The sequence below is a fragment of the Heterodontus francisci genome, chromosome 23, assembly GCF_036365525.1.
Source record: "Heterodontus francisci isolate sHetFra1 chromosome 23, sHetFra1.hap1, whole genome shotgun sequence".
In the NCBI taxonomy this organism is placed as follows: domain Eukaryota; kingdom Metazoa; phylum Chordata; class Chondrichthyes; order Heterodontiformes; family Heterodontidae; genus Heterodontus; species Heterodontus francisci.
In genome coordinates, this window is record NC_090393.1 from 69927862 (window position 1) to 69955757 (window position 27896).

At 47.8% G+C, this 27896-nt stretch overlaps 1 protein-coding gene across 1 annotated transcript; it reads left to right on the forward strand.

The window, feature by feature from the left end:
- Positions 1-706: 706 nt before the first annotated feature.
- Positions 707-27785, forward strand: ess2 (ess-2 splicing factor homolog). Its single transcript, XM_068055474.1, has 10 exons — positions 707-882; positions 5876-6044; positions 6941-7039; positions 7197-7366; positions 8297-8414; positions 19721-19851; positions 20265-20367; positions 21198-21307; positions 22390-22505; positions 24300-27785. The coding sequence occupies exons 1-10, from the start codon at positions 739-741 to the stop codon at positions 24568-24570; spliced, it is 1431 nt and encodes a 476-aa protein (XP_067911575.1). The 5' UTR covers positions 707-738; the 3' UTR covers positions 24571-27785.
- Positions 27786-27896: the final 111 nt, after the last annotated feature.

A 27896-nucleotide genomic window follows, 5' to 3' on the forward strand; every position in this document is an offset into this window, starting at 1 on the left:
GAATTGGCCTTTATAGCCACTCCAGGCGCTGCTTCACAAACCACTGACCACCTCCAGGCACTTATCCATTGTCTCTCGAGACAAGGAGGCCAAAGAAGAAGAAGATGCCGTCCTCGCCATGTGATTGCGGGGACAGTCGCCCTCATATGGATATCCACCCCTGTGTAATCAGAGCCCAATGGTTGCGATCGCCACCTTCATTCCAGCTGCAACAGTATCCCGCTCCCTCCCACCTCGCCTGCTCACTCCCCACATGGGCCGCTTCCCCTGCCTTCCCGCATCCCCATCAGTTGTTCGCCTCCTGCTCCCCTTGAGTGGCGCAATGGGGGAGCAGGCGCCTGAGTGGGGTGGGGAAGCAGGGAGGCAGCAAGGTGGGGGGGATGGGGCAAGTGGGAGACAAGAATTTGAGGATAACAAACTTATAGGGTTGCAGATAAAAGGTGGAGATGTGAGACTGGGACGAAGAACCAGCACAGCAATGATGGGCCGAGTGGCCTGCTCCTGAATTGGGATTTCCTGATCCCTCAGGTTTACAGCTGCACCTATTCCTCTGGACTTCGGAGATTGATGCCCTTCAACCTCTCCGACCCTTGCCATTGAGCACCGACCCCCAACCTCTGACCCAGCCTGGGCCACAATGCCTGCCGGGATAGCTGGACTACAGTTCCCGGGAGGCTCTGCGGCGGGACGCAGGCGCAGTGGCAGTTGAGGCCTGGTTGCGAAGAGTGGACCTGGAGGATGGGGACCGAGGGGAAGGTGGAGTGGAGCGGGGATACCCATGGCCGGGTCATGGCCGCGGTCACCACCAACAACAGCAAGAGTTCGGAGGCTGGGCCCGGCCGGAGCAAGAAACGGATCCTGGATGAGGAATCGTACATCGGGGTAATTGACGGGGATGAAGTTTAAAGCACTGGAAACCCCCCCCCCCCCCCCTCACCCCCCTCCCGCCGTCCTCACCCCCCCCACCTCCCCAGTCCTCACCCCCCCATCCTCACCCCCCTCACCCCCCTCCCGCCGTCCTCACCCCCCCCCCCACCTCCCCAGTCCTCACCCCCCTCCCGCCATCCTCACCCCCCCCACCTCCCCAGTCCTCACCCCCGCTCCCCTCACCCCCTGCCATCCTCACCCCCCCCCTCACCCCCCTCCCGCCGTCCTCACCCCCCCCACCTCCCCAGTCCTCACCCCCCCACTCACCCCCTGTCCCCCTCCCGACATGTTCTGTATTATCTTTTCCCAATGTCGTGTTTCAACCCCTCACCGCAACTGTGTTCCCCTCCCTCTCATCTTTCTCTGTGTCTTAGGGACATAAGAAACAGAGGCAGGAGTAGATCATTCAGCCCCAAAGCCTGCTCTGTCATTCAATATGATCATGGCTGATCGTTTGCCTCAACTCCACTTTCCTGCCTGATCCCCATATCCTCGATTCCCTGAGAGATCTACCTGTCTTAGCCTTAAATATACTCAACGATGGAGTATCCACAATCCTCTGGAGTAGAGCATTCCAAAGCTTTTTCGTAACCCTCTTGAATGAAGAAATTTCTCTTCATCTCTGTTCTAAATGATCGACCCTTTATCCTGAGACTGTGGCCCCACGTTCTAGATTACCCAGCCATGGGAAACAACCTCTCAGTGGCTGACCTGTAAGGAACTAGATAATGAAGTCAGCGTGACTAAGGGAAAGAGTAGACCGGGAGCAGATGATGAACGCAAAGGGACTGGTGGTCTGAGGTGCATTTGTTTTAATGCAAGAAGTGTAGTAGGTAAGGCAGATGAACTTAGGGCTTGGATTAGTACCTGGGAGTATGATGTTATTGCTATTACTGAGACTTGGTTGAGGGAAGGGCATGATTGGCAACTAAATATCCCAGGATATTGATGCTTCAGGCGGGATAGAGAGGGAGGTAAAAGGGGTGGAGGAGTTGCATTACTGGTCAAAGAGAAATAGGAAGGGTGCAGTAACAATGTTGGGGCTGTACTACAGGCCTCCCAACAGCGAGCGTGAGATAGAGGTACAAATATGTAAACAGATTATGGAAAGATGTAGGAGCAACAGGGTGGTGGTGATAGGAGATTTTAATTTTCCCAACATTGACTGGGATTCACTTAGTGTTAGAGGTCTAGATGGAGCAGAATTTGTAAGGAGCATCCAGGAGGGTTTTCTAGAGCAGTATGTAAATAGTCCAACTCGGGAAGGGGCCATACTGGACCTGGTGTTGGGGAATGAGCCCAGCCAGGTGGTTGACGTTTCAGTAGGGGACTACTTTGGGAATAGTGATCACAATTCCGTAAGTTTTGGAATACTCATGGACAAAGACGAGAGTGGTCCTAAAGGAAGAGTGCTAAATTGGGGGAAGGCCAACTATACCAAAATTCGGCAGGAGCTGGGGAATGTAGATTGGGAGCAGCTGTTTGAAGGTAAATCCACATTTGATATGTGGGAGGCTTTTAAAGAGAGGTTGATTAGCGTGCAGGAGGGACATGTTCCTGTGAAAATGAGGGATAGAAATGGCAAGATTAGGGAACCATGGATGACAGGTGAAATTGTGAGACCAGCTAAGAGGAAAAAGGAAGCATACATAAGGTCTAGGAGGCTGAAGAAAGACGAAGCTTTGAAAGAATATCGGGAATGTAGGACCAATCTGAAACGAGGAATTAAGAGGGCTAAAAGGGGTCATGGAATATCTTTAGCAAACAGGGTTAAGAAAAATCCCAAAGCCTTTTATTCATATATAAGGAGCAAGAGGGTAACTAGAGAAAGGATTGGCCCACTCAAGGACAAAGGAGAAAAGTTATGCGTGGAGTCAGAGAAAATGGGTGAGATTCTAAACGAGTACTTTGCATCGGTATTCACCGAGGAGAGGGACATGACGGATGTTGAGGTTAGGGACAGATGTTTGATTACTCTGGGTCAAGTCGGCATAAGGAGGGAGGAAGTGTTGGGTATTCTAAAGGGCATTAAGGTGGACAAGTCCCCAGGTCCGGATGGGATCTATCCCAGGTTACTGAGGGAAGCGAGAGAGGAAATAGCTGGGACCTTAACAGATATCTTTGCAGCATCCTTAAACACGGGTGAGGTCCCGGAGGACTGGAGAATTGCTAATGTTGTCCCCTTGTTTAAGAAGGGTAGCAGGGATAATCCAGGTAATTATAGACCGGTGAGCCTGACGTCAGTGGTAGGGAAGCTGCTGGAGAATATACTGAGGGATAGGATCTATTCCCATTTGGAAGAAAATGGGCTTATCAGTGATAGGCAACATGGTTTTGTGCAGGGAAGGTCATGTCTTACCAACTTTATAGAATTCTTTGAGGAAGTGACAAAGTTGATTGATGAGGGAAGGGCTGTAGATGTCATGTACATGGACTTCAGTAAGGCGTTTGCTAAGGTTCCCCATGGTAGGCTGATGGAGAAAGTGAAGTCGCATGGGGTCCAGGGTGTACTAGCTAGATGGATAAAGAACTGGCTGGGCAACAGGAGACAGAGAGTAGCAGTGGAAGGGAGTTTCTCAAAATGGAGACGTGTGACCAGTGGTGTTCCACAGGGATCTGTGCTGGGACCACTGTTGTTTGTGATATACATAAATGATTTGGAGGAAAGTATTGGTGGTCTGATTAGCAAGTTTGCAGACGACACTAAGATTGGTGGAGTAGCAGATAGTGAAGGGGACTGCCAGAGAATACAGCAGAATATAGATAGATTGGAGAGTTGGGCAGAGAAATGGCAGATGGAGTTCAATCAGGGCAAATGCGAGGTGATGCATTTTGGAAGATCCAATTCAAGAGTATACAGTAAATGGAAAAGTCCTGGGGAAAATTGATGTACAGAGAGATTTGGGTGTTCAGGTCCATTGTTCCCTGAAGGTGGCAACTCAGGTCAATAGAGTGGTCAAGAAGGCATACGGCATGCTTTCCTTCATCAGACGGGGTATTGAATACAAGAGTTGGCAGGTCATGTTACAGTTGTATAAGACTTTGGTTCGGCCACATTTGGAATACTGCGTGCAGTTCTGGTCGCCACGTTACCAAAAGGATGTAGATGCTTTGGAGAGGGTGCAGAGGAGGTTCACCAGGATGTTGCCTGGTATGGAGGACGCTAGCTATGAGGAGAGGTTGAGTAGATTAGGATTATTTTCATTAGAAAGACGGAGGTTGAGGGGGGACCTGATTGAGGTGTACAAAATCATGAGAGGTATAGACAGGGTGGATAGCAAGAAGCTTTTTCCCAGAGTGGGGGATTCAATTACTAGGGGTCACTAGTTCAAAGTGAGAGGGGAAAAGTTTAGGGGGGATATGCGTGGAAAGTTCTTTACGCAGAGGGTGGTGGGTGCCTGGAACGCGTTGCCAGCGGAGGTGGTAGACGCGGGCACAATAGCGTCTTTTAAGATGTATCGAGACAGATACATGAATGGGCAGGAAGCAAAGAGATACAGACCCTTAGAAAATAGGTGACATGTTTAGATTGAGGATCTGGATCGGCGCAGGCTTGGAGGGCCGAAGGGCCTGTTCCTGTGCTGTAATTTTCTTTGTTCTTTGACCTGCCCAGCTTTCCTCAGAATCTTGTCTGTTTCAATGTGATCGCCTCTCATTCTTCTAAACTCCAGAGTGCATAGGCCCAATTTACTCAACCTCTCCGCATGGGACAGCCCTCTTCTCCTGCAGGCCAATCTAGTGAACCCTCACTATATCGTTTCCAAGGCAGGTATATCCTTTCTTAAATACTGAGATCAAAACTGCTCACAGTACTCCAGTTGTGGTCTCACCAAAGCCGACATGCCATTTGCCTGCCTAATTGCTTAGTGTACCTGCATGCTAACTTTGTGTTAATTGCACCCAAGTCTGTTTGAACATCTTTTAAAAGTTTTACACCTTTAAAAAACATTTTGCTTTTCTATTATTACCACAGTGAATAACCTCACATTTCCCCACATTATACACCATCTGCCACCTTGTTGTCCAATCACAACCTGTCTATATCTCTACAGCCTCTTTGTGTCCTCCTCATAGTTTATGTTCCAACCTAGGTTTTATCATCAGCAAACTTAGATACATTAGTCTCAGTCTCTTCATCTAAGTTGTTAATATAGATTGTAAAAAGCTGAGGCTCCAGCACTGATCCTTGACAGCCTCTGCTAGTTACAGTCTGCCAACTTGAAAATGCCCCTACTCCCTTTTTCCTGTCTCTTAACCAATCTTCCATTCATGCTAATATATAACCCCCCGCCCCCCCCCCCCCCCCCCACCCTGCCGACCTCCACAGCCCCTTTTGTTGCCTATTAACCTTTTGTGTTGCAGGTTATGGAATGCCTTTTGGAAATCCAAGTATACTACATCCACTGGTACCCCTTTATCTATCCGACTAATCACATCAAAAAACTCTATAGTAAGCTTGTCAACGTGATTTCCCTTTCGTGAAACCATGTTGGCTCTATCCTATGATTTTCTAAGTGCATTGTTCAGACTTCCTTAATAGATTCCTGCATTTTCCTGACAACTGATGTCAGGCTAACTGGCTTGTAGACTTGCATGAGGTCTCTATGACCTGTCTTCTGCATTATCTTTTCCTGATGACTTTTGTTGCCTTTATATCCTGTCCATGAGATGCATCTCGACTCTCGTGACCCTATTCCGATGTAACTAGTGATCACCCAAACTCCCTTCTTAGCTCCTATTTAGCTGACATTACGTTTTTTTCTCCTCAGGTACTGTTCCCCTCTCCTTCAGATCTGCCATCGTCGCCCGTCTTGTAAACCAAACCTTATTTCCTCTGTCCTTACAATTTAGTGCCCCATCTCCAACCTCCCTTTCCTCTCCTAAGTACTTCTGTTATCTTTTGCCTGTGTTGTATAACCACCGGATGTCTTACTTTTTTTTTCAACAGAGTTTAGAGGAAATTATCCAACGAGACTTTTTCCCTGATGTGGAAAAGTTACGTGCTCAGAGAGAGTATTTAGAGGCTGAAGAGAGTGGTGACATGGAAAAGATGCGTGAAATAACCATAAAATATGGTTCTTCACTACGCAAACCAAACTCAGGGACTCCTGCAACTTGTAAGTGCGTTTCCTCTCAATTTGTGGCTCAATAGCGGCAAATATTTGTCCAATTCGGTTTTGAAAGCTGCTGTGGTTTCTGTTTCCGCCAGTCTTTTCGGCATCCGATATCCCAGCAGCCCTCCGCCCCTCCTGAATGGAGGATGTGTGACAAGTTTATATAGTTAGTTTCCATTATATATGTGGCTGTAGAAATTCAGAATGAAAATGAAAGAAAGAACTTTAAAATGGGGATTGAGGTCCATCTGCCCTGGTGTTGGTATCCCCCACTTTCTAACTTAACCTCAACTGGAGACAAAACAAGCAGGACAGCAGAGGATGGGGCAGGGAGGAGAGCTTAGTGGGGAGATGGAAGAGGGTTGTAGGTGGAAGAGAGCCATGGCTTTTCTTCTGATCACTATCTTGTGGCAGTTGGTACAAAGTGCAGGTTGGTTGTGAATATGATCAGACTGATCTGTGATTCTCCCTATGGTTGAATGTTCTCTATATATTCAGGGTTGGAAAATTTCAAACATTTTCAGCAGTGTCTCTGATTACAAATACCCTTCGGATGCCTGGTCTTCAGACCATACCTGCTGCCTCCGGGAATTAGATATTTTGTCACTTGATTGCCAACAGTCACTGCTTTTCATCCTGGTTTTGCTTTTTGTGAGGGAGCAGAGATGAACTGTGATGGCTCAGTTTTATTGCAGCCACTGGAGTGGGGTGCATGGGCTCGGTACTGCCTGGGGTGTGGTGGTGGTGGGGCAATGGGTGTACAGGCCTGGCACTGCCTGGGGTGTGACGGGGTGGGGGAAGAGTGCACGGGACTGGCATTGCCTGGGGTGTGGCAGGAGAGGGAGAGTGTGCAGGTCCAGTGATATTACTCCACTGGTTCTTTTTCTGGTCTCTTACAGATCTCACTCCAGCTACTTTTGAAACGCCAGTGGTTCTCCCCGGGTCTCCGTCTTTACAGAGTAAACCCGGACAGGATGAAAGGCCTGCAGGTGATGAAGGTAATTTTCACGGTGAAGTGAATCTCTCTTTATTTAATGTAGAAACTATTCTCCTGCTTCTGTTGGGCAGCAATAAAGGGACCATGGTACAGTCATGTGCTGAGCTCAGGGCTCTCGTCTACATTACTGAGGGCCAGGACTTTTTCTCTTTTTCCAGGAGAGAAGGATAAGAAGAAGGAAGAGAAGGTGCTGCCGACTCTGGACATCTTCCTGGGGAGAAGCACGAGTGAGGACAATGCCTCCTTCAATCAGATCATAGAAATTGCTGAAGAGAGGAACAAAATCAAACATGCCTGGCTATATGAGGCAGAGGAAGAGTCAAAGCAGGTGCAGCCTCTTCCCCTGCCCCCTTTGTGTGTTAATGTGTGGGAATAGTATGTGCAGTGACCAGTGTATTTGAAATATATCACTGAATCATAGAAATTTTTTTTAGCATGGAAGGAGGCCCTTCGGCCCATCATGTATGCACCAGCCAACAAGTAGCCATCCAGTCTAATAATCCCACTCTCCAGCTCTCGGCCCACAGCCTTGTAGATTACGGCACTTCAAGTGCATGTCCAAAGTACTTTTTAAATGTTATGAGGGTTCCTGCCTCTACCAGCTTTTCAGGCAGTGAGTTCCAGATCCCAACCACCCACTGGGTGAAAACATTTCTCTTTGATTCCCTGTAAACCTCTGGCCTTTTACCTAAAATTTATGCAACCAACCCCCTCCCTCCCCCCCAACCCCCGCCCCTGTTATGGACCCCTCAAATAGCAGATAAGGGCCTCATTTAAATTATTGGAAGTTTTGGGGATAGCTGGGAGGGGGGGGTGGTGGTAAGATGACCAGTGATGCTGCCCCTTTATGAAGAGATACCTTGGTTTCCATCACCCAGCCTTCCAATAGAGTTGTTTGGGAGAATTTGGGTCAGTTTGTCTCAATCCCACACAATCGGACAAACCGTTTCAGTTTTGGGGGGGTCAGTCTCTACACGTCCTTAAACAGGCATTGAATAAACATAGGTACTCCTCCTACCAATAATATAGACCCAGATTTGGGCAAGGGACCCCACCTCCAGTACCCCTGGAGATTGGCCCGAGGAGGAACCATGTATGGGAAGATGAGATCTCTATGCTGTGGAGTTTCTGCAGCAACAGCTCCCTAAAATCTAGATCAGTGACCCCTTCTCCCTGTGAAGGACACAGTGCAGTGTGGGTTTGTATAGAGGACAGGGTCCGTTGCTGAGCGTGTTGGTGACAGTATCTCTTGTTACAGTGCCGTGAAGAAATGCTGGCACTGCCATCACCCGAAGTCCAGGCCATCAAGGATGGAAAAGCAGGAGTAGAAACGTGGGAGTATAAAGCCAAGAACGTTCTGATGTATTACCCAGAAGGTAAGGAGCAGACTAATGTCCCATTTATATTGCCTGACCCTGCCTGGTAGGGGCATTGCTGCCAGTTGAGCTACTCTGTCAAATGATGAACTGTTGGTGCTGGAACAGCAGTGAGGCGTGACAGCCTTAGACCAGAGGGGACAGTCAGACAGAGGATTGGGCTCAACACTGATAGCAGGGCATTCACCCAAACAGGACAACACGTGGCCCTGCTGGCACTCTGGTTCTTGGCAGAGTACCAGTATCACTGCTGATGTGGAGCCTGTACCCTGCCACTGTCAGTTCTGAGATAGGCAAGGTAGGGGCCAGCAATACTGATCCAAGTGAAGAAAAAGGATCCCGAGTAGTTGGGAGACATAGCAAGAGAAAGGAGCGATGGCATTTAACTCAGATACAAGGAGACATTTGAACGTATGAACTAGGAGCAGGAGTAGGCTATTCGGTCCCTCAAGCCTGCTCCACCATTCTATAAGATCATGGCTGATCTGTTTGTGGACACAACTCCACTTTCCTGCCTACCCCCAATATCCTTTGACTCCCTTGTTTTTCAAGAATCTGTCTATCTCTGCCTAAAGTCATTCAATGATCCTGCTTCCACCGCTCTCTGGGGAAGAGAGTTCCACAGACTCACGACCCTCATAGAGAAAAAATTTCACCTCATCTCTGTCTTAAACGTCTTAAATTATTTTCAAACTGTGCCCCCTCATTTTAGTCTCCCACAAGAGGAAACATCTTTTCAACATCCACCCTGTCACAAAATCACAGAATAATACAGTGCAGAAGAGGCCCTTCGGCCCATCGAGTCTGCACCGATGCATTAAAGACACCTGACCTGTCTACCTAATCCCATTTTCCAGCACTTGGCCCATAGCCTTGAATGTTATGACGTGCCAAGTGCTCATCCAGGTACTTTTTAAAGGATGTGAGGCAACCTGCCTCTACCACCCTCCCAGGCAGTGCATTCCAGACTGTCACCACCCTCTGGGTAAAGAGGTTCCTCCTCAAATCCCCCTTAAACCTCCTGCCCCTCACCTTAAACTTGTGTCCCCTCGTAACTGACCGTTCAACTAAGGGGAACAGCTGCTCCCTATCCACCCTGTCCATGCCCCTTATAATCTTGTACACCTCGATCAGGTCACCCCTCAGTCATCTCTGCTCCAGCAAAAACAACCCAAGCCTATCCAACCTCTCTTCATAGCTTAAATGTTCCATCCCAGGCAACATCCTGGTGAATCACCTCTGCACCCCCTCCAGTGCAATCACATCCTTCCTATAATGTGGCGACCAGAATTGCACACAGTACTCCAGCTGTGGCCTTACCAAAGTTCTGTACAACTCCAACATGACCTCTCTGCTTTTGTAATCTATGCCTCGATTGATAAAGGCGAGTGTCTCATATGCCTGTTTCACCACCCTATTAACCTGCCCTTCTGCCTTCAGAGATCTATGGACAAACATGCCAAGGTCCCTTTGTTCCTCGGAACTTCCCAGTGTCAGGCCATTCACTGAATACCTCCATGTCACATTACCCCTTCCAAAGTGTATCACTTCACACTTTTCAGGGTTTATTTCCATGTGCCACTTTTCTGCCCATTTGACCATCCCGTCTATATCTTCCTGTAACCCAAGACACTCAACCTCACTGTTAACCACTCGGCTAATCTTTGTGTAATCGCAAACTTACTGATTTACCCTCCACATAGTCATCTATGTCGTTTATATGAATGACAAACAATAGGGGACCCAGCACAGATCCCTGTGGTACGCCACTGGACACTGTCTTCCAGTCACTAAAACAGCCGTCTGTCATCACTCTCTGTCTCCTACAGCTAAGCCAATTTTGAATCCACCTTATCAAGTTACCCTGTATCCCATCTGCATTTGCTTTCTTGATAAGTCTCCCATGTGGGACCTTGTCAAAGGCTTTGCTGAAATCCATGTAAACTACAACAACTGCACTACCCTCATCTACTCACCTGGTCACATGCTCAAAAAAGTCAGTCAAATTTGTTAGGCATGACCACCCTCTGACAAAGCAATGCTGACTATTCTTAATCAAATTTTGCCTCTCCAAGTGGAGATAGATTCTCTCCTTCAGAATTTTCTCCAGTCGTTTCCCTACCACTGACGTGTGACTCACTGGTCTGTAGTTCCCTGGCTTATCTCTACAACCTTTCTTAAATAGTGGGACCACATTAGCTGTTCTCCAGTCCTCTGGCACCTCCTCCGTGGCCGAGAGGAATAAAAAATTTGGGTCAGAGCCCCTGCAATCTCCACCCTCACCTCCCACAGCATTCTGGAACACAAATCGTCTGGACCTGGAGATTTGTCCACTTTTAAGCCTGCCAAAACCTCCAATACCTGTCACTCCCTATGACAATTTGCTCAAGAACCTCACAGTCTCTCTCTCTCTGAGTTCCATATCTACATCCTCATTCTCTTGGGTGAAGACAGATGTGAAGTATTCATTCAACACACTACCAATGTCCTCTGGCTCCACCCACAGATTTCTCCCTTGGTCCCTAATGGGTCCTACTCTTTCCCTGGTTATCCTCTTCCCATTGATATACTTTTTTTATTTCATTTATTTTATTTAGAGATACAGCACTGAAACAGGCCCTTCGGCCCACCGAGTCTGTGCCGACCAACAATCACCCATTTATACTAACCCTACAGTAATCCCATATTCCCTATCACCTCCCTACACTAGGGGCAATTTACAACGGCCAATTTACCTATCACCTGCAAGTCTTTTGGATGTGGGAGGAAACCGGAGCACCCGGCGAAAACCCACGCAGACGCAGGGAGAACGTGCAAACTCCGCACAGGCAGTACCCAGAATTGAACCCGGGTCCCTGGAGCTGTGAGGCTGCGGTGCAGCCAGAGCTTTCTCATACCCTCTCTTTGCGCTCTCAATTGCTTTCTTAAGCCCCATCCTACACTTTCTGTACTCCACTAATGCTTCCGTTGATTTGCTCTCCTTGTATTTGCTAAAAGCCTCTCTTTTCCTTCTCATCGTACCATGCATGTTTCTGTTACGTCCCCTCAGGATCTTTTATGTTTCAATAAGATTACCTGTCATCCTTCTAAACTCCATTAAATACAGGCCCAACCTTTCCTCATAAGATGACCCTCTCATCCCAGGAATTAGTCAAGTGACCCTTCTCTGAACTGCTTCCATTGCAGTTAGATCCTTTAAGTAAGGAGACCAAAACTGTACACAGTACTCTAGATGTGATCTCGCCAATACCCTATAAAACCATAGCAAAACATCTCTATTTTTATATTCCATCCCCCTTGCAATAAAGGACAACATCAGCTTTTGACAAAGTCCCAGACTGGTTAATAAAAAAATTCCCTGGGTTCTAGGGAAATGCAGCAAGCTGGATGCAAAATTGGCTCAGTGGCGGGAAACAAAGGGTAATTGACGGCTGTTTTAGCGACTGTAGGGCTGTTTCCAGTGGCGTCCGCAGGGCTCAGTACTGGGTGCCCTGCTTTTTGTAGTGTATATTAACGATTTGGACGTAAATGTAGGGGGCATGATCAAGAAGTTTGTGGACGACACAAAGATTGGTCGTGTGGTAGAAAGCGAGGAGGATAGCTGTAGGCTGCAGGAAGATATTGATGGTCTGGTCAGATGGGCAGAAAAGTGGCAAATGGAATTCAACCTGGAGAAGTGTGAGGTGATGCATTTGGGGAGGTCAAACAAGGCAAAGGAATACACAATTAATGGGAAAATACTGACAAGTATGGAGGAAGTGAGGGACCTTGGAGTGAATGTCCACAGATCCCTGAAGGTAGCAGGACAGGTCAATAAGGTGGTTAAGAAGGCATATGGAATCCTTTCCTTTATTAGCCGAGGTATAGAATACAAGAGCAGGGAGGTTATGCTGGAACTGTATAAATCATTGGTTAGGCCACAACATGAGTACTGTATGCAGTTCTGGTCACCTCATTACAGAAAGGATGTAATTACACTAGAGAGGGTACAGAGGAGATTTATGAGGATGTTGCTAGGACTGGAAAAATGCAGCTATGAGGAAAGATTGGATAGGATGGGGTTGTTCTCCTTGGAACAGAGAAGACTGAGGGGAGATTTGATTGAAATGTGCAAAATTTTGAGGAGCCTGGATAGAGTGGAGGTGAAGGGTCTGTTCACCTTAGGAGAGAGGTCAGTGACAAGGGGGCATAGATTTAAAGTGATTGGTAGAAAAATTAGAGGGGAGATGAGGAAATACTTTTTCACCCAGAGGGTGGTGGGGGTCTGGAAATCATTGCTTGAAAGCATAGTTGAGGCAGAGACCCTCAACTTATTTAAAAGGAGTCTGGATATGGACCTCAAGTGCCGTAATCTACAGGGCTACTGACCAAATGCTGGAAGGTGGGATTAGAATAGTTGGATCGTTCTGTGGCTGGCACAGACACGATGGGCCAAGTGGCCTCTTTTTGAGCCTTAAACTTTCTATGATTCTATGAACATTGCATTTGCCTTCTTAATCATTTGCTGTACCTGCATACTATTTTTGTTTTGTTTACTGAGACACCCAGATCCCTCTGCATCAGAGTTCTGCAATCTTTTCCCATTGAAATAACATTCTTTTTCTATTCTTCAAGCCAAAGTGGACAAGTTCACATTTTCCCACATTATACTCCATCTACCAAATCTTTGCCCACTCACTTAACCTATCTATATCCCTTTGGAGACTCCTTCTGTCCTCTTCACAACTTACTTTCCTACCTATCCTTGTGTCATCAACAAATTTAGCAACCATATTTTCTGTCTGTTTACCAAGTCACTGATATAGATTGTAAATAGTTGAGGCCCCAGCACTGATCCCTGTGGGAATACACTAGTTGCAGCTTGCCAACCTGAAAATGACCCATTTATGCCTACTCTTTGTTTCATAACATAAGAACTAGGAGCAGGAGTAGGCAATTCAGCCCCTTGATCCTGCCCTGCCATTCAATACGATCACGGCAGATCTCATCTCTGCCTCAACTCCACTTTCCTGCCCATTCTCCATAGCCCTTCAACCCATTACTAATTAAAAATCTGTTGATCTCCTCCTTAAATGTACTCAATGTCCCAGCATCCACCGCACTCTGGGGTAGTGAATTCCACAGACTCACGACCCTTTGAGAGAAGTAATTTCTCCTCATCTCAGTTTTAGGATAAGGGGTAGCAGATTTAAAACAATGGCCTCTCGTTCTAGATTGCCCCACAAGAAGAAACATCCTCTCTACGTCTACTTTGTCAATCCCCTTAATCATCTTATATACCTCAATTAGATCTCCTCTCATTCTTCTAAACCCGAGAGAATAAAAGCCTAAACTGCTCAATCTCTCTTCATAAGGACAAACCCCTCGTCCCTAGAATCAATCTAGTGAACCTCCTCTGAACTGCCTCCAATGCAACTACAGCCCTCCTCAAGTAAGGGGACCAAAACTGCAGGCAATACTTCAGGTGCGGTCTCGTTACTGCCTTGTACAGTTGCAGCAACACTTCCCTACTTTTATATCCTATTCCTTTAGCAATAAATGCCAAAATTCCTTTTGCCTTCCTTTATTACCTGCTGCACGTGCATACTAGTTTTCTGCGATTCATGCACGAGGACACCCAGATCCCTCTGCACTGAAGCACTCTGAAGTTTCTCTCCATTTAGATAATTTGCCTTTCTATTCTTCTGACTGAAATGGATAAACTCACACTTATCCACGTTAAACGCCATCTGCCAAATTTTGGCCCATTCATCTATCCATATTCATTTGTAAATTTCTTATTTCTTTATTGCAACTTACTATCCCACCTATTTTAGTGTCATCTGCAAATTTGGCTGTAGTACCTTCTATCTCTGCATCCAAGTCATTAATATAGATTGTAAATAGTTGGGGCCTGAGGACCGAACCCTGTGGCACTCCACTAGTTACACATTGCCAACCAGAAAAGGACACATTTATCCCAACTCTCTCTTTTCTGTTGGTTAGCCAATCCTCTATCCAAGCTAATAAATTGCCCCGAACCCCATGTGATCTTACCTTGTGTATTAACCTTTTGTGCGGCACCTTATCAAATGCCTTCTGGAAGCCCAGGTATACTACATCTACAGGATCCCCATTATCCACTTTGCTTGTTACAGCTTCGAAGAACTCTAGCAAATTAGTCAAACACGATTTACCCTTCATAAAACCATGCTGACACTGATGGATTGCGTTATGACTTTCTAAATGTCCTGTTATTACTTCCTTAATAATGGATTCTAACAACTTCTCAACGACAGATGTTAAACTAACTGGTCTAAAGTTTCCTACTTTCTGCCTCACTCCCTTTTTGAATAAGGGTGTTATATTAGCTTTTTTCCAATCCACTGGAACCTTTCCCGCATCCAGGGAATTTTGGAATATTATAACCAATGGATCCACGATCTCTGCTGCCACTTCCTTTAAGATCCTAGGATGTAGGCCATCTGGCCCTGGGGACTTGTCTGCATTCAATCCCAATAGTTTGCTCAGTACCTTTCCCCTAGTGATGATGATTGTTCGAAGTTCCTCCCTTTCTATAACCTCTGCATTACCTGTTACTATTGGGATGGTACTAGTGTCCTCCAATGTGAAAACTGAGGCAAAATACTGATTTAGTGTCTCCTCCATTTCTGTGTTCCCTTCTATTAACTCCCCAGTCTCATCCTCCAAGGGACCAACATTCACTTTAGCTACTCTCTTCCCTTTTATATACTTATATGAGCTTTTGCTATCCATTTTTATATTTTGCACTAGTTTTCTTTCATAATTTACCTTTGCTCTTTTTATTACTTTTTTAGCAATCGTTTGTTGATCTTTAAAAGTTTCCCAATCTCCCAGCATGCCACTGGCCTTTGCAATATGGTATGCCTTAGTTTTTGTCTTTATGCTATCCTTAATTTCCTTGCTTAGCCATGGATGTTTTCCCCCCTCTTACAATCTTTCTTCCTCTCATGGAATATATTTTAGTTGTGAAGAATTGAATATCTCCTGAAGCATCTGCTCATCAGCTGTCCTACCTTTTAGTCTTCCTGCCCAGTCTACTAGGGCTAAATCTGTTCTCATGCCTATGTAATCACATTTGTTTAACTCCAGAACGCTAGTGTGGGATTCCAGTTTTTCGCCCTCAAACTGAATTTGAAATTCTAGCATGCTATGATCATTCTTCCCTAGAGGATCCTTAACAATGAGATAATTTATTAATCCCAACTCATTACACAATACCAAATCTAGAATAGCCTGCTCCCTGGTTGATTCCACAACATATTGCTCCAAAAAACAATCTCTAATACGTTCAATGAACTCTCCCTCGAGGCAACCTTTGCCAATTTGATTCATCCAGTCTATATGCATATTAAAATCACCCATGATTATTGCCATACTTTTCTTACAAGCCCCCAGTATTTCCTGGTTTATACTGTGCCGCACTGAGGAACTACTGTTTGGGGACATATAGATTACTCCCACCAGGGACTTCTTTCCCTTGCTACTTCTCATTTCTACCCAGACTGATTCTACGTCTTGATCTCCAGTGCCTATATCATTTCTCACTACAGCACTGATCTCTTCCTTTACTAACAAAGCTACACCACCTCCTTTTCCTTCCTGCCTATCCTTCTGAAATACTGAGTACCCTTGGATATTCAATTCCCAAACCTGGTTTCCCTGCAACCACATCCCAGTAATCGCCACTAAATCATACCCATTCATCTCTATTTGCACTGTTAACTCATTTATTCTGAATTTGTGCATTCAGATACAAAGCCTTTAAGTTTGTTCTATTATCAAATTTCCCTACTCTTGTACAATTCCTTGGTGCAATATGACGTTGACACGTTCTGTCCCTTCCTTTTATTTTTTGGTAACAATCAGCCTCATCACTAACCTGCACTCCTACCTTCTCCTTTAACTTTGACTTTCTAATTTTCCATGCAACTGAACCCCCCCCCCCCCCCCCCCCCCACTATTTAGTTTGAAGCCTTATATACAGCCCTAGTTATACGATTCGCCAGGACTCTGGTCCCAGCATGATTCAGGTGGAGCCCGTCCCATTGAAACAGCTCCCTCCTTCCCCAGTACTGGTGCCAATGTCCCACGAATTCGAACCCATTTCTACCACACCAATCTTTGAGCCACGCATTTACCTCTTTAATCTTATTTACCCTGTGCCAATTTGCTCGTGGCTCAGGTAATAATCCAGAGATTATTACCTTTTTGGTTCTGCTTTTTAATTTAGCCCCTAGCTGCTCATATTCCCTCAGCAGAATCTCTATCCTTGTTCTACCTGTCTTGTTGGTACCTACGTGGGCCACGACAACTGGATCTTTCCCCTCCCACTCCAAGTTCCTGTGCAGCCCAGATGAGATATGCTGAACCCAGGCACCAGGTAGGCAACAGAGCCTTCAGGACACTCGATCCTGGCCACAGAGAACAGTGTCTTTGCCCCTAACTATACTATCCCTGATTACGACGACATTTCTCCTTTCTCACCCCACTTTAATGGCTCCCTGTACCGCAGTGTTGTGGTCAGTTTGCTCATCCTCCCTCCAGTCCCTGCTCTCGTCCACACAGGGGGCAAGAATCTCGAACCTAGACAAGGATAGGGGCTGAGGCTCCTGCAACACTACCTCCTGGATCCCTCTACCCGCCTCACTCATAGTCACACCCTCCTGTCCCTGACCACTGGCCAAATTCAAGGTAGTTAATCTAAGGGGTGTGACTGTCTCCTGAAACACAACATCCAGGTAACTCTCCCCCTCCCTGATGTGTCGCAGTGTCCGAAGGTCAGACTCCAGCACATCAACTCTGAACCAGAGTTCCTCGAGTAGCCAACACTTGCTACAGATGTGGTCACCAGGAACCACAATGGGGTCCACCAGCTCCCACATCATGCAGGTACAGCACATCGCCTGGCCCTGCGTCTCTATTTTATTTAATTAGATTTTAATTGGTTTTTTAAATTTCCGACTGGTCTTTATTTTTTTCATCCGCTTTAATTTTTAGTTTATATGCTAATAAATCAATCAATTCTTACTCTATATTTGATTTCAATTAAATTTAATTTATAAAAGCTTACCTGAATACTGACCTCAGCAGCTTTCTGTTTCCCTGATCTCACTGTTGAATGTGATGTCACTCTGATGTAACTTTTCGATTTTGCGGCTCTGCTCCTGCCACTCCTGCTGTGCTCCTCTCTCCCTGTCTCCGACTGGCTTGGCGCGCTTTTTGAACCTCCGCTCCTCTCTCTCTGTCTCCGACTGGCTTGGCACGCTTTTTGAACCTCTGTTCCTCTCTCTCTGTCTCCGACTGGCTTGGTGCGCTTTTTGAACCTCTGCTCCTCTCTCTCTGTCTCCGACTGGCTTGGCACGCTTTTTGAACCTCCGCTCCTCTCTCTCTCTGTCTCCGACTGGCTTGGCACGCTTTTTGAACCTCTGCTCCTCTCTCTCTGTCTCCGACTGGCTTGGCACGCTTTTTGAACCTCCGCTCCTCTCTCTCTGTCTCCGACTGGCTTGGCGCGCTTTTTGAACCTCTGTTCCTCTCTCTCTGTCTCCGACTGGCTTGCCGCGCTTTTTGAACCTCCGCTCCTCTCTCTCTGTCTCCGACTGGCTTGGCGCGCTTTTTGAACCTCTGTTCCTCTCTCTGTCTCCGACTGGCTTGGCGCGCTTTTTGAACCTCTGTTCCTTTCTCTCTGTCTCCGACTGGCTTGGCGCGCTTTTTGAACCTCTGTTCCTCTCTCTCTGTCTCCGACTGGCTTGGCGCGCTTTTTGAACCTCTGTTCCTTTCTCTCTGTCTCTGACTGGCTTGGCGCGCTTTTTGAACCTCTGTTCCTCTCTCTGTCTCCGACTGGCTTGGTGCGCTTTTTGAACCTCTGTTCCTCTCTCTGTCTCCGACTGGCTTGGCGCGCTTTTTGAACCTCTGTTCCTTTCTCTCTGTCTCCGACTGGCTTGGCACGCTTTTTGAACCTCTGTTCCTTTCTCTCTGTCTCTGACTGGCTTGGCGCGCTTTTTGAACCTCTATTCCTCTCTCTGTCTCCGACTGGCTTGGCGCGCTTTTTGAACCTCTGTTCCTCTCTCTGTCTCCGACTGGCTTGGCGCGCTTTTTGAACCTCTGTTCCTCTCTCTCTGTCTCCGACTGGCTTGGCGCGCTTTTTGAACCTCTGTTCCTTTCTCTCTGTCTCTGACTGGCTTGGCGCGCTTTTTGAACCTCCGTTCCTCCCTCTCTGTTTCCGACTGGCTTGGCGCGCTTTTTGAACCTCTGTTCCTCTCTCTCTGTCTCCGACTGGCTTGGTGCGCTTTTTGAACCTCTGCTCCTCTCTCTCTGTCTCCGACTGGCTTGGCACGCTTTTTGAACCTCCGCTCCTCTCTCTCTGTCTCCGACTGGCTTGGCACGCTTTTTGAACCTCTGCTCCTCTCTCTCTGTCTCCGACTGGCTTGGCACGCTTTTTGAACCTCCGCTCCTCTCTCTCTGTCTCCGACTGGCTTGGCGCGCTTTTTGAACCTCTGTTCCTCTCTCTCTGTCTCCGACTGGCTTGCCGCGCTTTTTGAACCTCCGCTCCTCTCTGTCTCTGACTGGCTTGGCGCGCTTTTTGAACCTCTGTTCCTCTCTCTGTCTCCGACTGGCTTGGCGCGCTTTTTGAACCTCTGTTCCTCTCTCTGTCTCCGACTGGCTTGGCGCGCTTTTTGAACCTCTGTTCCTCTCTCTGTCTCCGACTGGCTTGGCGCGCTTTTTGAACCTCTGTTCCTTTCTCTCTGTCTCTGACTGGCTTGGCGCGCTTTTTGAACCTCCGTTCCTCCCTCTCTGTTTCCGACTGGCTTGGCGCGCTTTTTGAACCTCTGCTCCTCCCTCTCTCTGTTTCCTCATAGCTAACTAATCCTCCATCCATGCTAATATGTTACCCCCTATACCATGGGCTGTTATTTGTTTAGTAACCTTTGATGTGGCACCTTGTCAAATGCCTTCTGAAAATACAAGTGCACCACATCCACAGGTTCCCTGTTATCCACGATGCTGGTTACTTTCTCAAAGCACTCTAATAAATTAGTTAAACACAATTTCTCTTTCACAAAGCCATGTTGAGTCTGCCTGATTGCATTGAGATTTTCCAAATGACCTGCTATAACCTCCTTAATAATAGATTCCATCATTTTCCTTATGACAGATGTTAAGCTAACTGGCCTGTAATTTCCTGCTTTCTGTCTTCCTCCTTTCTTGAATAGTGATGTTAGATTTGCGATCTTCCAATCTGATTGGACTTTTCCAGAATCTAGGCAACTTTCTTTGTTTTATAGGAGTGAAGGATGACGAGCTGTTCAAGAAACCTCGTGAAGTGGTTCACAAAAACACCCGTTTCCAGGGTGATCCGTTCAGTCGAGCCCTGAGCAAGTCACAGCTACAGCAAGCAGCAGCTCTCAATGCACAGGTACATAAAACAACACCCTGCAGCCCTGCCGGCAACTAGAAACAGCATTTCAGCACAGCGTGTGTCGAATCACTGCCTCCAGGCATTGCCTGGCCCACCTCCCACTCACTGCCTCTTTTTTTTTACTTGTCCCCCCACCCCTTCCTCAATCTGGCTCAGTGCATATCCCCAACCCCCCACCCCAGCCGCCACCCCCCCCCCTCCCCCCCACCCTACCCTCCTGTAGCAGACTCCAACTCTTCTGAGACTGACGCTTGTGTAGACAATGAATTGAATGGCAGTGGGCTGTGGATGTGTATCTTTAACAGTGGCATATGGAACATTGTCCCTGTGTTCCAGATGATTGTTTGAGTTGAGCTCCTCGGCCTGCGTGTGTGCTCACTGACTGACTAACAATGCCTTTTATTTTGAAGTTTAAGCAGGGCAAAGTGGGGCCTGATGGGAAGGAGTTGATCCCACAGGAATCGCCCAAAGTGAACGGCTATGGCTTTGTGGGGACTCCTTCGCCTGCTCCAGGTAAGATCGAGTATGCTGTAGCCTCACACTGCTATTCTTAGCATCTCTCTCCAAAAAGGACTGGTACTTAGCTCGGAGATTCCAGATAACTTCACTGGAAGTGCAGTTACTGTTGTGTAGACAAGAATGGCAACAAGACCCTGCAAACACACGATTGCCTACCTAGTGTGTGTTGTGTAGGGTTGGTTGAGGCTGAAATGTAAACCCAGAACTCCATGAAACTCAATGCTCTTCAAATATCCATTTGAACAGACAGGACCTCAGTTTAATGACTCAGTAGAAAGACGTCCTCCAGTGCAGCGCTCCCGGGGCTCTGCCCCCAACCCCCACCCAGTGCAGCGCTCCCGGGGCTCTGCCCCCAACCCCTCACCAGTGCAGCACTCCCGGGCCTCTGCCCCCAACCCCCACCCAGTGCAGTGCTCCCGGGGCTTTCCCCCCCACCCCCCTTCCCCCCCCACAGCCAGTGCAGTGCTCCCGGGCCTCTGCCCCCAACCCCTCACCAGTGCAGCGTTCCCGGGCCACTGCCCGCCCCAGCCAGCACAGAGCTCCCAGGGCCCTGCCCCCACCCCTCTCCAGCGCATCACTCCCAAGCCTCTGCCCCCCACCCAGTGCAGCGCTCCCGGGCCTCTGCCCCCACCCCCCGCCAGTGCAGCGCTCCCGGGGCTGTGCCACCTCTGCTAGTGCAGCTGAGGTGTCAGGGGTCACGTATTCAGGACCAGAGTGGACAGCACATGTCAACCTGTACCCTGGCAGGACTAGTGCCTGTGCAGATGTGGTTTGTAGCCAGGGATTAGATCCCATGTCATTGACTGGAGCTTGTATCTCTGTAGGTGTGAACGACTCCCCGATGATGACGTGGGGTGAAATTGAAGGCACTCCGTTCCGTGTAGAGAGCTCAGAAAGTCCTCATGTGGACAGGACACCAGGACCAGCATTTAAGGTACAGTACAGGCCAGCAGGCCAAGCAATGGGCTTGCAGAAAGGAGGGCAAACCCTTCACTCCATTGCCCCAATTGGCCCACAGTTCAGCTCATTGGGACTCCGCTCCTCCACCCACCCACCCCCAGCGGTTCAGCGCACTCGGGTCCCGCTCCACCCCCAGCGATTCAGCACACACAGGTCCCGCTCCACCCCCCCAGCGGTTCAGCGCACTCGGGTCCCGCTCCACCCCCCCAGCGGTTCAGCGCACTCGGGTCCCGCTCCACCCCCCAGCGGTTCAGCGCACTCGGGTCCCGCTCCACCCCCCAGCGGTTCAGCGCACTCGGGTCCCGCTCCACCCCCCAGCGGTTCAGCGCACTCGGGTCCCACTTCTCCACCCCCCAGCGGTTCAGCGCACTCGGGTCCCACTTCTCCACCCCCCAGCGGTTCAGCGCACTCGGGTCCCACTTCTCCACCCCCCAGCGGTTCAGCGCACTCGGGTCCCACTTCTCCACCCCCCAGCGGTTCAGCGCACTCGGGTCCCGCTTCTCCACCCCCAGTGGTTCAGCGCACTCTGGTCCCGCTCCACCCCCCAGCGGTTCAGCGCACTCGGGTCCCACTTCTCCACCCCTTCCCCCCCCACTGCCCCCCAGTGCACTCGGGCTTCTCTCTCCACAGCTGTTGCCTGACGTACTGAGTGTTCCCATTATTTTCTATTTTTATTTTAGATTTCCAGCACCTGCAGTATATTGCTTTGTGTTATTGGTTGGCTTGATGTTATGTGGAGAAATGCTGATAAATTGAGATTGGAATATTATTGTGTTAATGTGTTATCAGTTGGACTTATTGACCCAGTTTCTGCTCAGATTCCTAGAAGATGGAAGTATGTGGATGTTAGTGAGAACAAACTGGGCTGTGACACTCTCCCCACCCAGTGCAAGTGACAGAACATTGAAAGCCTAGACTTGCATACTTGGCACTGGATTTTGTAGCAGAGGGCAGCTGTGTCCATGGAACAGAGTGTGGATCTTGGCAAGAAGAGTGATGTAATGTGATAGAAGAAGTCTATTTGTGTAGTTATTGTGATTTTTCCCCTTACCACAGATTCTGGAACCAGGCCGGAGAGAGAGGTTGGGCCTAAAAATGGTGAATGAGGTTGCTGCCAAGAACAGAACCAAGAAGCAGGAGGCTCTGCGGAAGGCTACGGAGAGTCTGGTCAGGTGAGTGCAGCCACCCGAGATTGACTGTGCACTGATAGGTGCGTCTGGTGCTCTGGTCCAGTAGCCAGGCCTGAACTGAGTTATCTGCAGCTGCGCAGTGAGACCATCTGCTTAGTACATTGTGCTGTTCCTCATCTATGCAATGGACAATTCCTGCCCCGGGTTGCAGCCCTTGAGGGGATATGCGAAACCTGCTGCTGTACTCTCACCAGCTCCTGGCACGTGTGTGGGAGTTGGTCAAGCTGAGGTTGTGTGCCTTGTACAGGGGAGCAGCATTCAGTTGTGTTCCCATTGGCAAGATCAGTCATGTACTGAGAGGGCAGAGTGCAGTGGGCACACAGCACGCAAGTTATCTCCCAGTGGTGTTGGTAGGATGTTATTTGGCAGAGCTGTTTAATTCTTGTACTGTGAAGTATTTTGGGGTGAGAGAGGGCAGTTAGAGCTTGGATCAATCGAGTTGTAGTTAATGGTGAGCATGTCCCTTGCACAGGGTGGAGGGAGCTGATCACCTGCAGTCACACTTCCAAGTACAGTTCATTTTTAACTTGTGGCATTAAAGGCCCAAAGGCTTTGGTCATCACCTTGTCAGAATGGTGGGAATAACTTTACAGCATCAGTGCCACCCCAGCAGCCTGGTGGGTACAGGAAAGTGGCCTGCAGAGACCACTAGGACCTCGTGTTGAGCCACTTAGGATGCCTAAACAGCCCTGGTATTGGGAAGGAATGTTCTGCTTAGGTGAAATTGAGCAGAGTGTTTTGTTCCAATTGCTGTTAACTACCCCTGCCAGCATTGCGTGCCTGTGGGAATTGGATGAAGACAGATCAGACCAGTCTGTAATGCACTCTGTAGTCACTGCACTGCACTGCACTGCACTGGTATTATGTGCAGGATCTCCCTTCATCGGTCGGGGCATAGAGTATAAAAATTGGCAAGTCCATGCTGCAGCTGTACAGAACTTTAGTTAGGCCACACTTAGAATATTGCGTGCAATTCTGGTCGCCACACTACCAGAAGGACGTGGAGGCTTTGGAGAGGGTACAGAGGAGGTTTACCAGGATGTTGCCTGGTCTGGAGGGCATTAGCTATGAGGAGAGGTTGGAAAAACTCGGATTGTTTTCACTGGAATGACGGAGGTGGAGGGGCGACATGATAGAGGTTTACAAAGTTATGAGCGGCATGGACAGAGTGGATAGTCAGAAGCTTTTTCCCAGGGTGGAAGAGTCAGTTACTAGAGGACATAGGTTTAAGGTGCGAGGGGCAAAGTTTAGAGGGGATGTGCGAGGCAAGTTGTTTTACACAGAGGGTGGTGAGTGCCTGGAACTTGCTGCCGGGGGAGATGGTGGAAGCAGATACGATAGCGACGTTTAAGAGACATCTTGACAAATACATGAATAGGATGGGAATAGAGGGATATGGACCCCGGAAGTGCAGAAGGTGTTTAGGCAGGCATCAAGATCGGCGCAGGCTTGGAGGGCCGAATGGCCTGTTCCTGTGCTGTGCTGTACTGTTCTTTGTTCTTTGAGTGGTATTGGTGGTTGGATCCTTGCAGCCCTTCACCTGGACCCAGTGTGAGTGGGGACAGCACAAGAGTGGGGCTGAGGGGACATTTAACTGGAACTACTATGGGCAGCGAGAGAGGGATCTATAAACATGTCCTGGAGATGAATGTAAAATATGTAAAGTGTAATGAGTGGGATCATTAATTTGAGTTTTGGAAAAGGGGAAATTTGACAGGTTATTTATACCTTCACTGGACTTTGAACTGTGGATTTATTTCTGTTTCTCCTTCCCAGTCTCTCTCCACATGGAATCAGTCCTGTGATGTCACCAGCCCTGCAGCGTCTTGTTAATCGGACTTCCAGCAAGTACACAGACAGAGCTTTACGTGCCAGTTATACACCCTCCCCAGCACACAAACAAACACCACAATGCAAAACACCATGTGCTGGTGGAACCCCCAATGCACTCACTGCTGGCCACACGCCAAGCAGCCAGGACCCCACCTCCATCACTGATAACCTACTGCAACTGCCCAAGAGAAAGAAAGCAGCTGACTTCTTCTAGTGCTGGACATGTTCCTCCACTTCTTCCAGCCCCAGCCTTGCTGCTCCTTCAGCTCGTGAGAAGTGACCAAGATGAGCTGGAAACCTGCTGACTTTGCCAACCTGATCAGGGGAATGTTTAAGAATGAATGAGGATTCCATCTGTATTCACGTCCACCTTCAGTTTTCCCTGTCAAAGAACTTTTTCTGATTCTGTAAGCTGGGTGCTTTGGGTGACTTGGACTTGCTGCTGATTTCAGCTCCATGTCTTTGCCAGCTCTAACTTGTGAACTTCTTATGTGACTGGTCTTTGAGTAATGATGGCAGTTGGTGCAGTCCTGCAGTGAGTGTTGGTGAGTTCAGTCACAGAGCTGTTAAACTGCATGTTTCTTGTGATCAATTACCACAACTTCAGCTTCTCGCTGCCTGCAGGTGGAACTCCGAGAAATATTTCCATTATTTATTAATGTCTTCAGTGTTGGCTTATCTGCTGTGAACTCCAAACAACCTTTCCTCATCTGTTCACTATTAACATTTGAGCCTTGAACCTGGAGGAAACAGCATCACAGCTCTGTTAAAATTGAAGCTTTAGTTCTGATTGCTGGTTTGAATGGTTTTAATGTGAAAATATGGTCAAGTTAGATTTACTTTTTCTGCTGCTCTTTCTTGAAAACCCCAAGTTCCCCCAGGGCCCAGTCCTACAGGCCCTGACACCCCCTATTCAGTTCATAATCCTCGACAATAAGTGCGACAACCCAGCTAAGAGTGCTCTCGCTCTTGCCCGCTGCGCTCGAGCACTCACCCCACTTGCCTTGCCCGCCCTCTCCCTTTCCCTCACCACCCATTCTTCTCTTGCGATCCTCCACCCTCACTGGGCAGTGCCCTCGCTCTTGCCCCAGGCAGTGAGCTGTGGTTGGCGTTTGGCTCCTGGAGTTGTGGCACTGCAAGCTGACTGAAGATTATTGGTGAAATGAGCTGTAGGTAGAAGCAGACCTCGACCGGGCTGGATATTGGTTCTATGTTGGACTTGGAGCATTGTATTGCTTCAAGACAGGCGATAGTGAGCTGAATTATACCCCTTCCCTACACTCTTGCCTGTATCTGCTACTTTGCTGTACCATGTTTTCAATTGGTTCATAAATGACAGGTTCCCCAAACACCGAGTGAATCCATGGTCTGCTAGAGCACAGCATGATTTAACAATATTCTGTTGTATTTTTTGTTAGCTAATCATTTCTTTGTCAATTAACAAATTAATCTGTGCCACTATAATAAAAACTAGAACGTAAATGCTGGAAATTCAGACTGACAGTCAGCATTTGAAAGAGAAAAAAATGGGTTAAGGTTTGTGGATTAGATGTGGCAGTACTGTGGTGAGGCAGAGGATGGTAAAGAAGGGAGTAGGGAGATGTGAAGCTCAATATAGTTATACCAAATATTACATGAAATAAGCAGTTTGATTAATTTTACTGAATTCAATTTAACAGCTTTCCATAATGGGATTTGAACTCAGGGGTTCCTAGTCCAGGACCAGCAGCACTGAGCTGTTATAAACGGAATGACAAACATTAGAGGCAGACAGGGCTTGAAATGGTGTGAGCACGGAGAGGAATAAAGCAGTGTGAATGGTTCAGATGAGGAGCTGAAAAAGGAACAAAGGTGGGAAGTCTGCCTTGATCTGGTGAAACACTGGGAAGATGAACATGGAGTTGGAGCAGCAAAGCATGAAGAGTTCAAGATCAGTTTTGCAAGCAGCATTCGGACCCATAGATTGCCATTCCTAATCCCATCTGTCATTTTTTTAATCCATCTTTTGAACTTTGAACTATTTTTTTTAGAGATACAGCACTGAAACAGGCCGTTCGGCCCACCGAGTCTGTGCCGACCATTAACCACCCATTTATACTAATCCTACACTAATCCCATATTCCTACCACATCCTCACCTGTCCCTATATTCCCCTACCACCTACCTATACTAGGGGCAATTTACAATGGCCAATTAACCCATCAACCTGCAAGTCTTTGGCTGTGGGAGGAAACCGGAGCACCCGGAGGAAACCCACGCAGACACAGGGAGAACTTGCAAACTCCACACAGGCAGTACCCAGAATCGAACCCGGGTCGCTGGAGCTGTGAGGCTGCGGCGCTAACCACTGTGCCGCCCCTGTGCCAGACTGTCGAGGAAGGAACTCCTTTTCCTGCACCTAAATTTCTTTTCTCTTTCAGATGCTGACTGACTGAGCTGTGTGTTCCCAGTCCCCCACTCTATGGTTTAGTCACTTGCTGTGCTATAATAACAGCAGCAACAACTTGTACAAAGAGGGAAAAAAAAGACTTGCATTTTCTCAAAACAATTTGCAGCCAATGAAGTACTTTTGAAGCGTAGTCACTGTTGTACTATAGGAAGTGTGGCAGCCAATTTACAAACAGCAATGTAATAATGACCAGATAATCTGTTTTTGTGATGTTGATTGAGGAATAAATATTTCCCAGGACACCAGGGATAACTCCCCTGTTCTTTGAAATACGGCCATGGGATCTTTTACATCCACCAGAGGGCAGACGGAGCCTCGGTTTAACATCTCATCTGAAAGATAGCGCCTCCGACAGTGCAGCACTCCCTCGGTACTGCACCTTAATTTCTGTGCTCAAGTCATGGAGTGAGACTTGAATCCACAACCCCACAACTCCAACTCGGGTGGGAGTGCTATCAACAGAACCATTGTTGACACCTTAATATCACCTTTATACTGCAGCTTTAATTTAGTAAAATATCCCAAGGAGCGTTATCAAGCAAACATACAAGGAGCCACATAGGGAGATATCAGTAGATGACTGAAAGCTTGGCCAAATACGTGCGTTATGAGGAGTGTCTTAAAGGAGGAAACAGAGGTTGAGAGGCTGAGAGGTGCAGAGAAATAATTCCAGAGTTTAGGGCCTTGGCAGCTGAAAGCACGTTCACCAATGGTGGAGTGATTAAAAGTGAGGATGTTCATGAGACCAGAATTGGAGGAGTTCTGAGATCTCAGGGTGGGGGATGCTGCAGGGCTAGAGGAGATTACACAGAGAGGCAAATGTGAGGCCAGGGAGGGATTTAAAAACAAGGATGAGAATTTTTAAATCGAGGCGTTGTTTAATCGGGAGGCAATGTCGGTCAGCAAACACTGACTGCATTGCTATGTTACATTGCAAACACTGCTATGATCTCACTGTAAATATTAAACATTTATCGGTTTCTGCCTGGTTCTTTATTAGATTTTTTTTTCTAAGCAGTAAAACATGACTGATTCCAGTGAGTTCTCAGCCAGTCTTTTTTTGCTGGATGTTTGAACTTTTTGTGTCTCTG

Coding starts and splice junctions, on each gene's coding strand:
- ess2 (XM_068055474.1), top strand. CDS start 739: ATGGGGACCGAGGGGAAGGTGGAGTGGAGCGGGGATACCCATGGCCGG. Junction 7,040..7,196: donor AAGGCCTGCAGGTGATGAAG/GTAATTTTCACG, acceptor CTCTTTTTCCAG/GAGAGAAGGATAAGAAGAAG. Junction 20,368..21,197: donor GACTCCTTCGCCTGCTCCAG/GTAAGATCGAGT, acceptor GTATCTCTGTAG/GTGTGAACGACTCCCCGATG.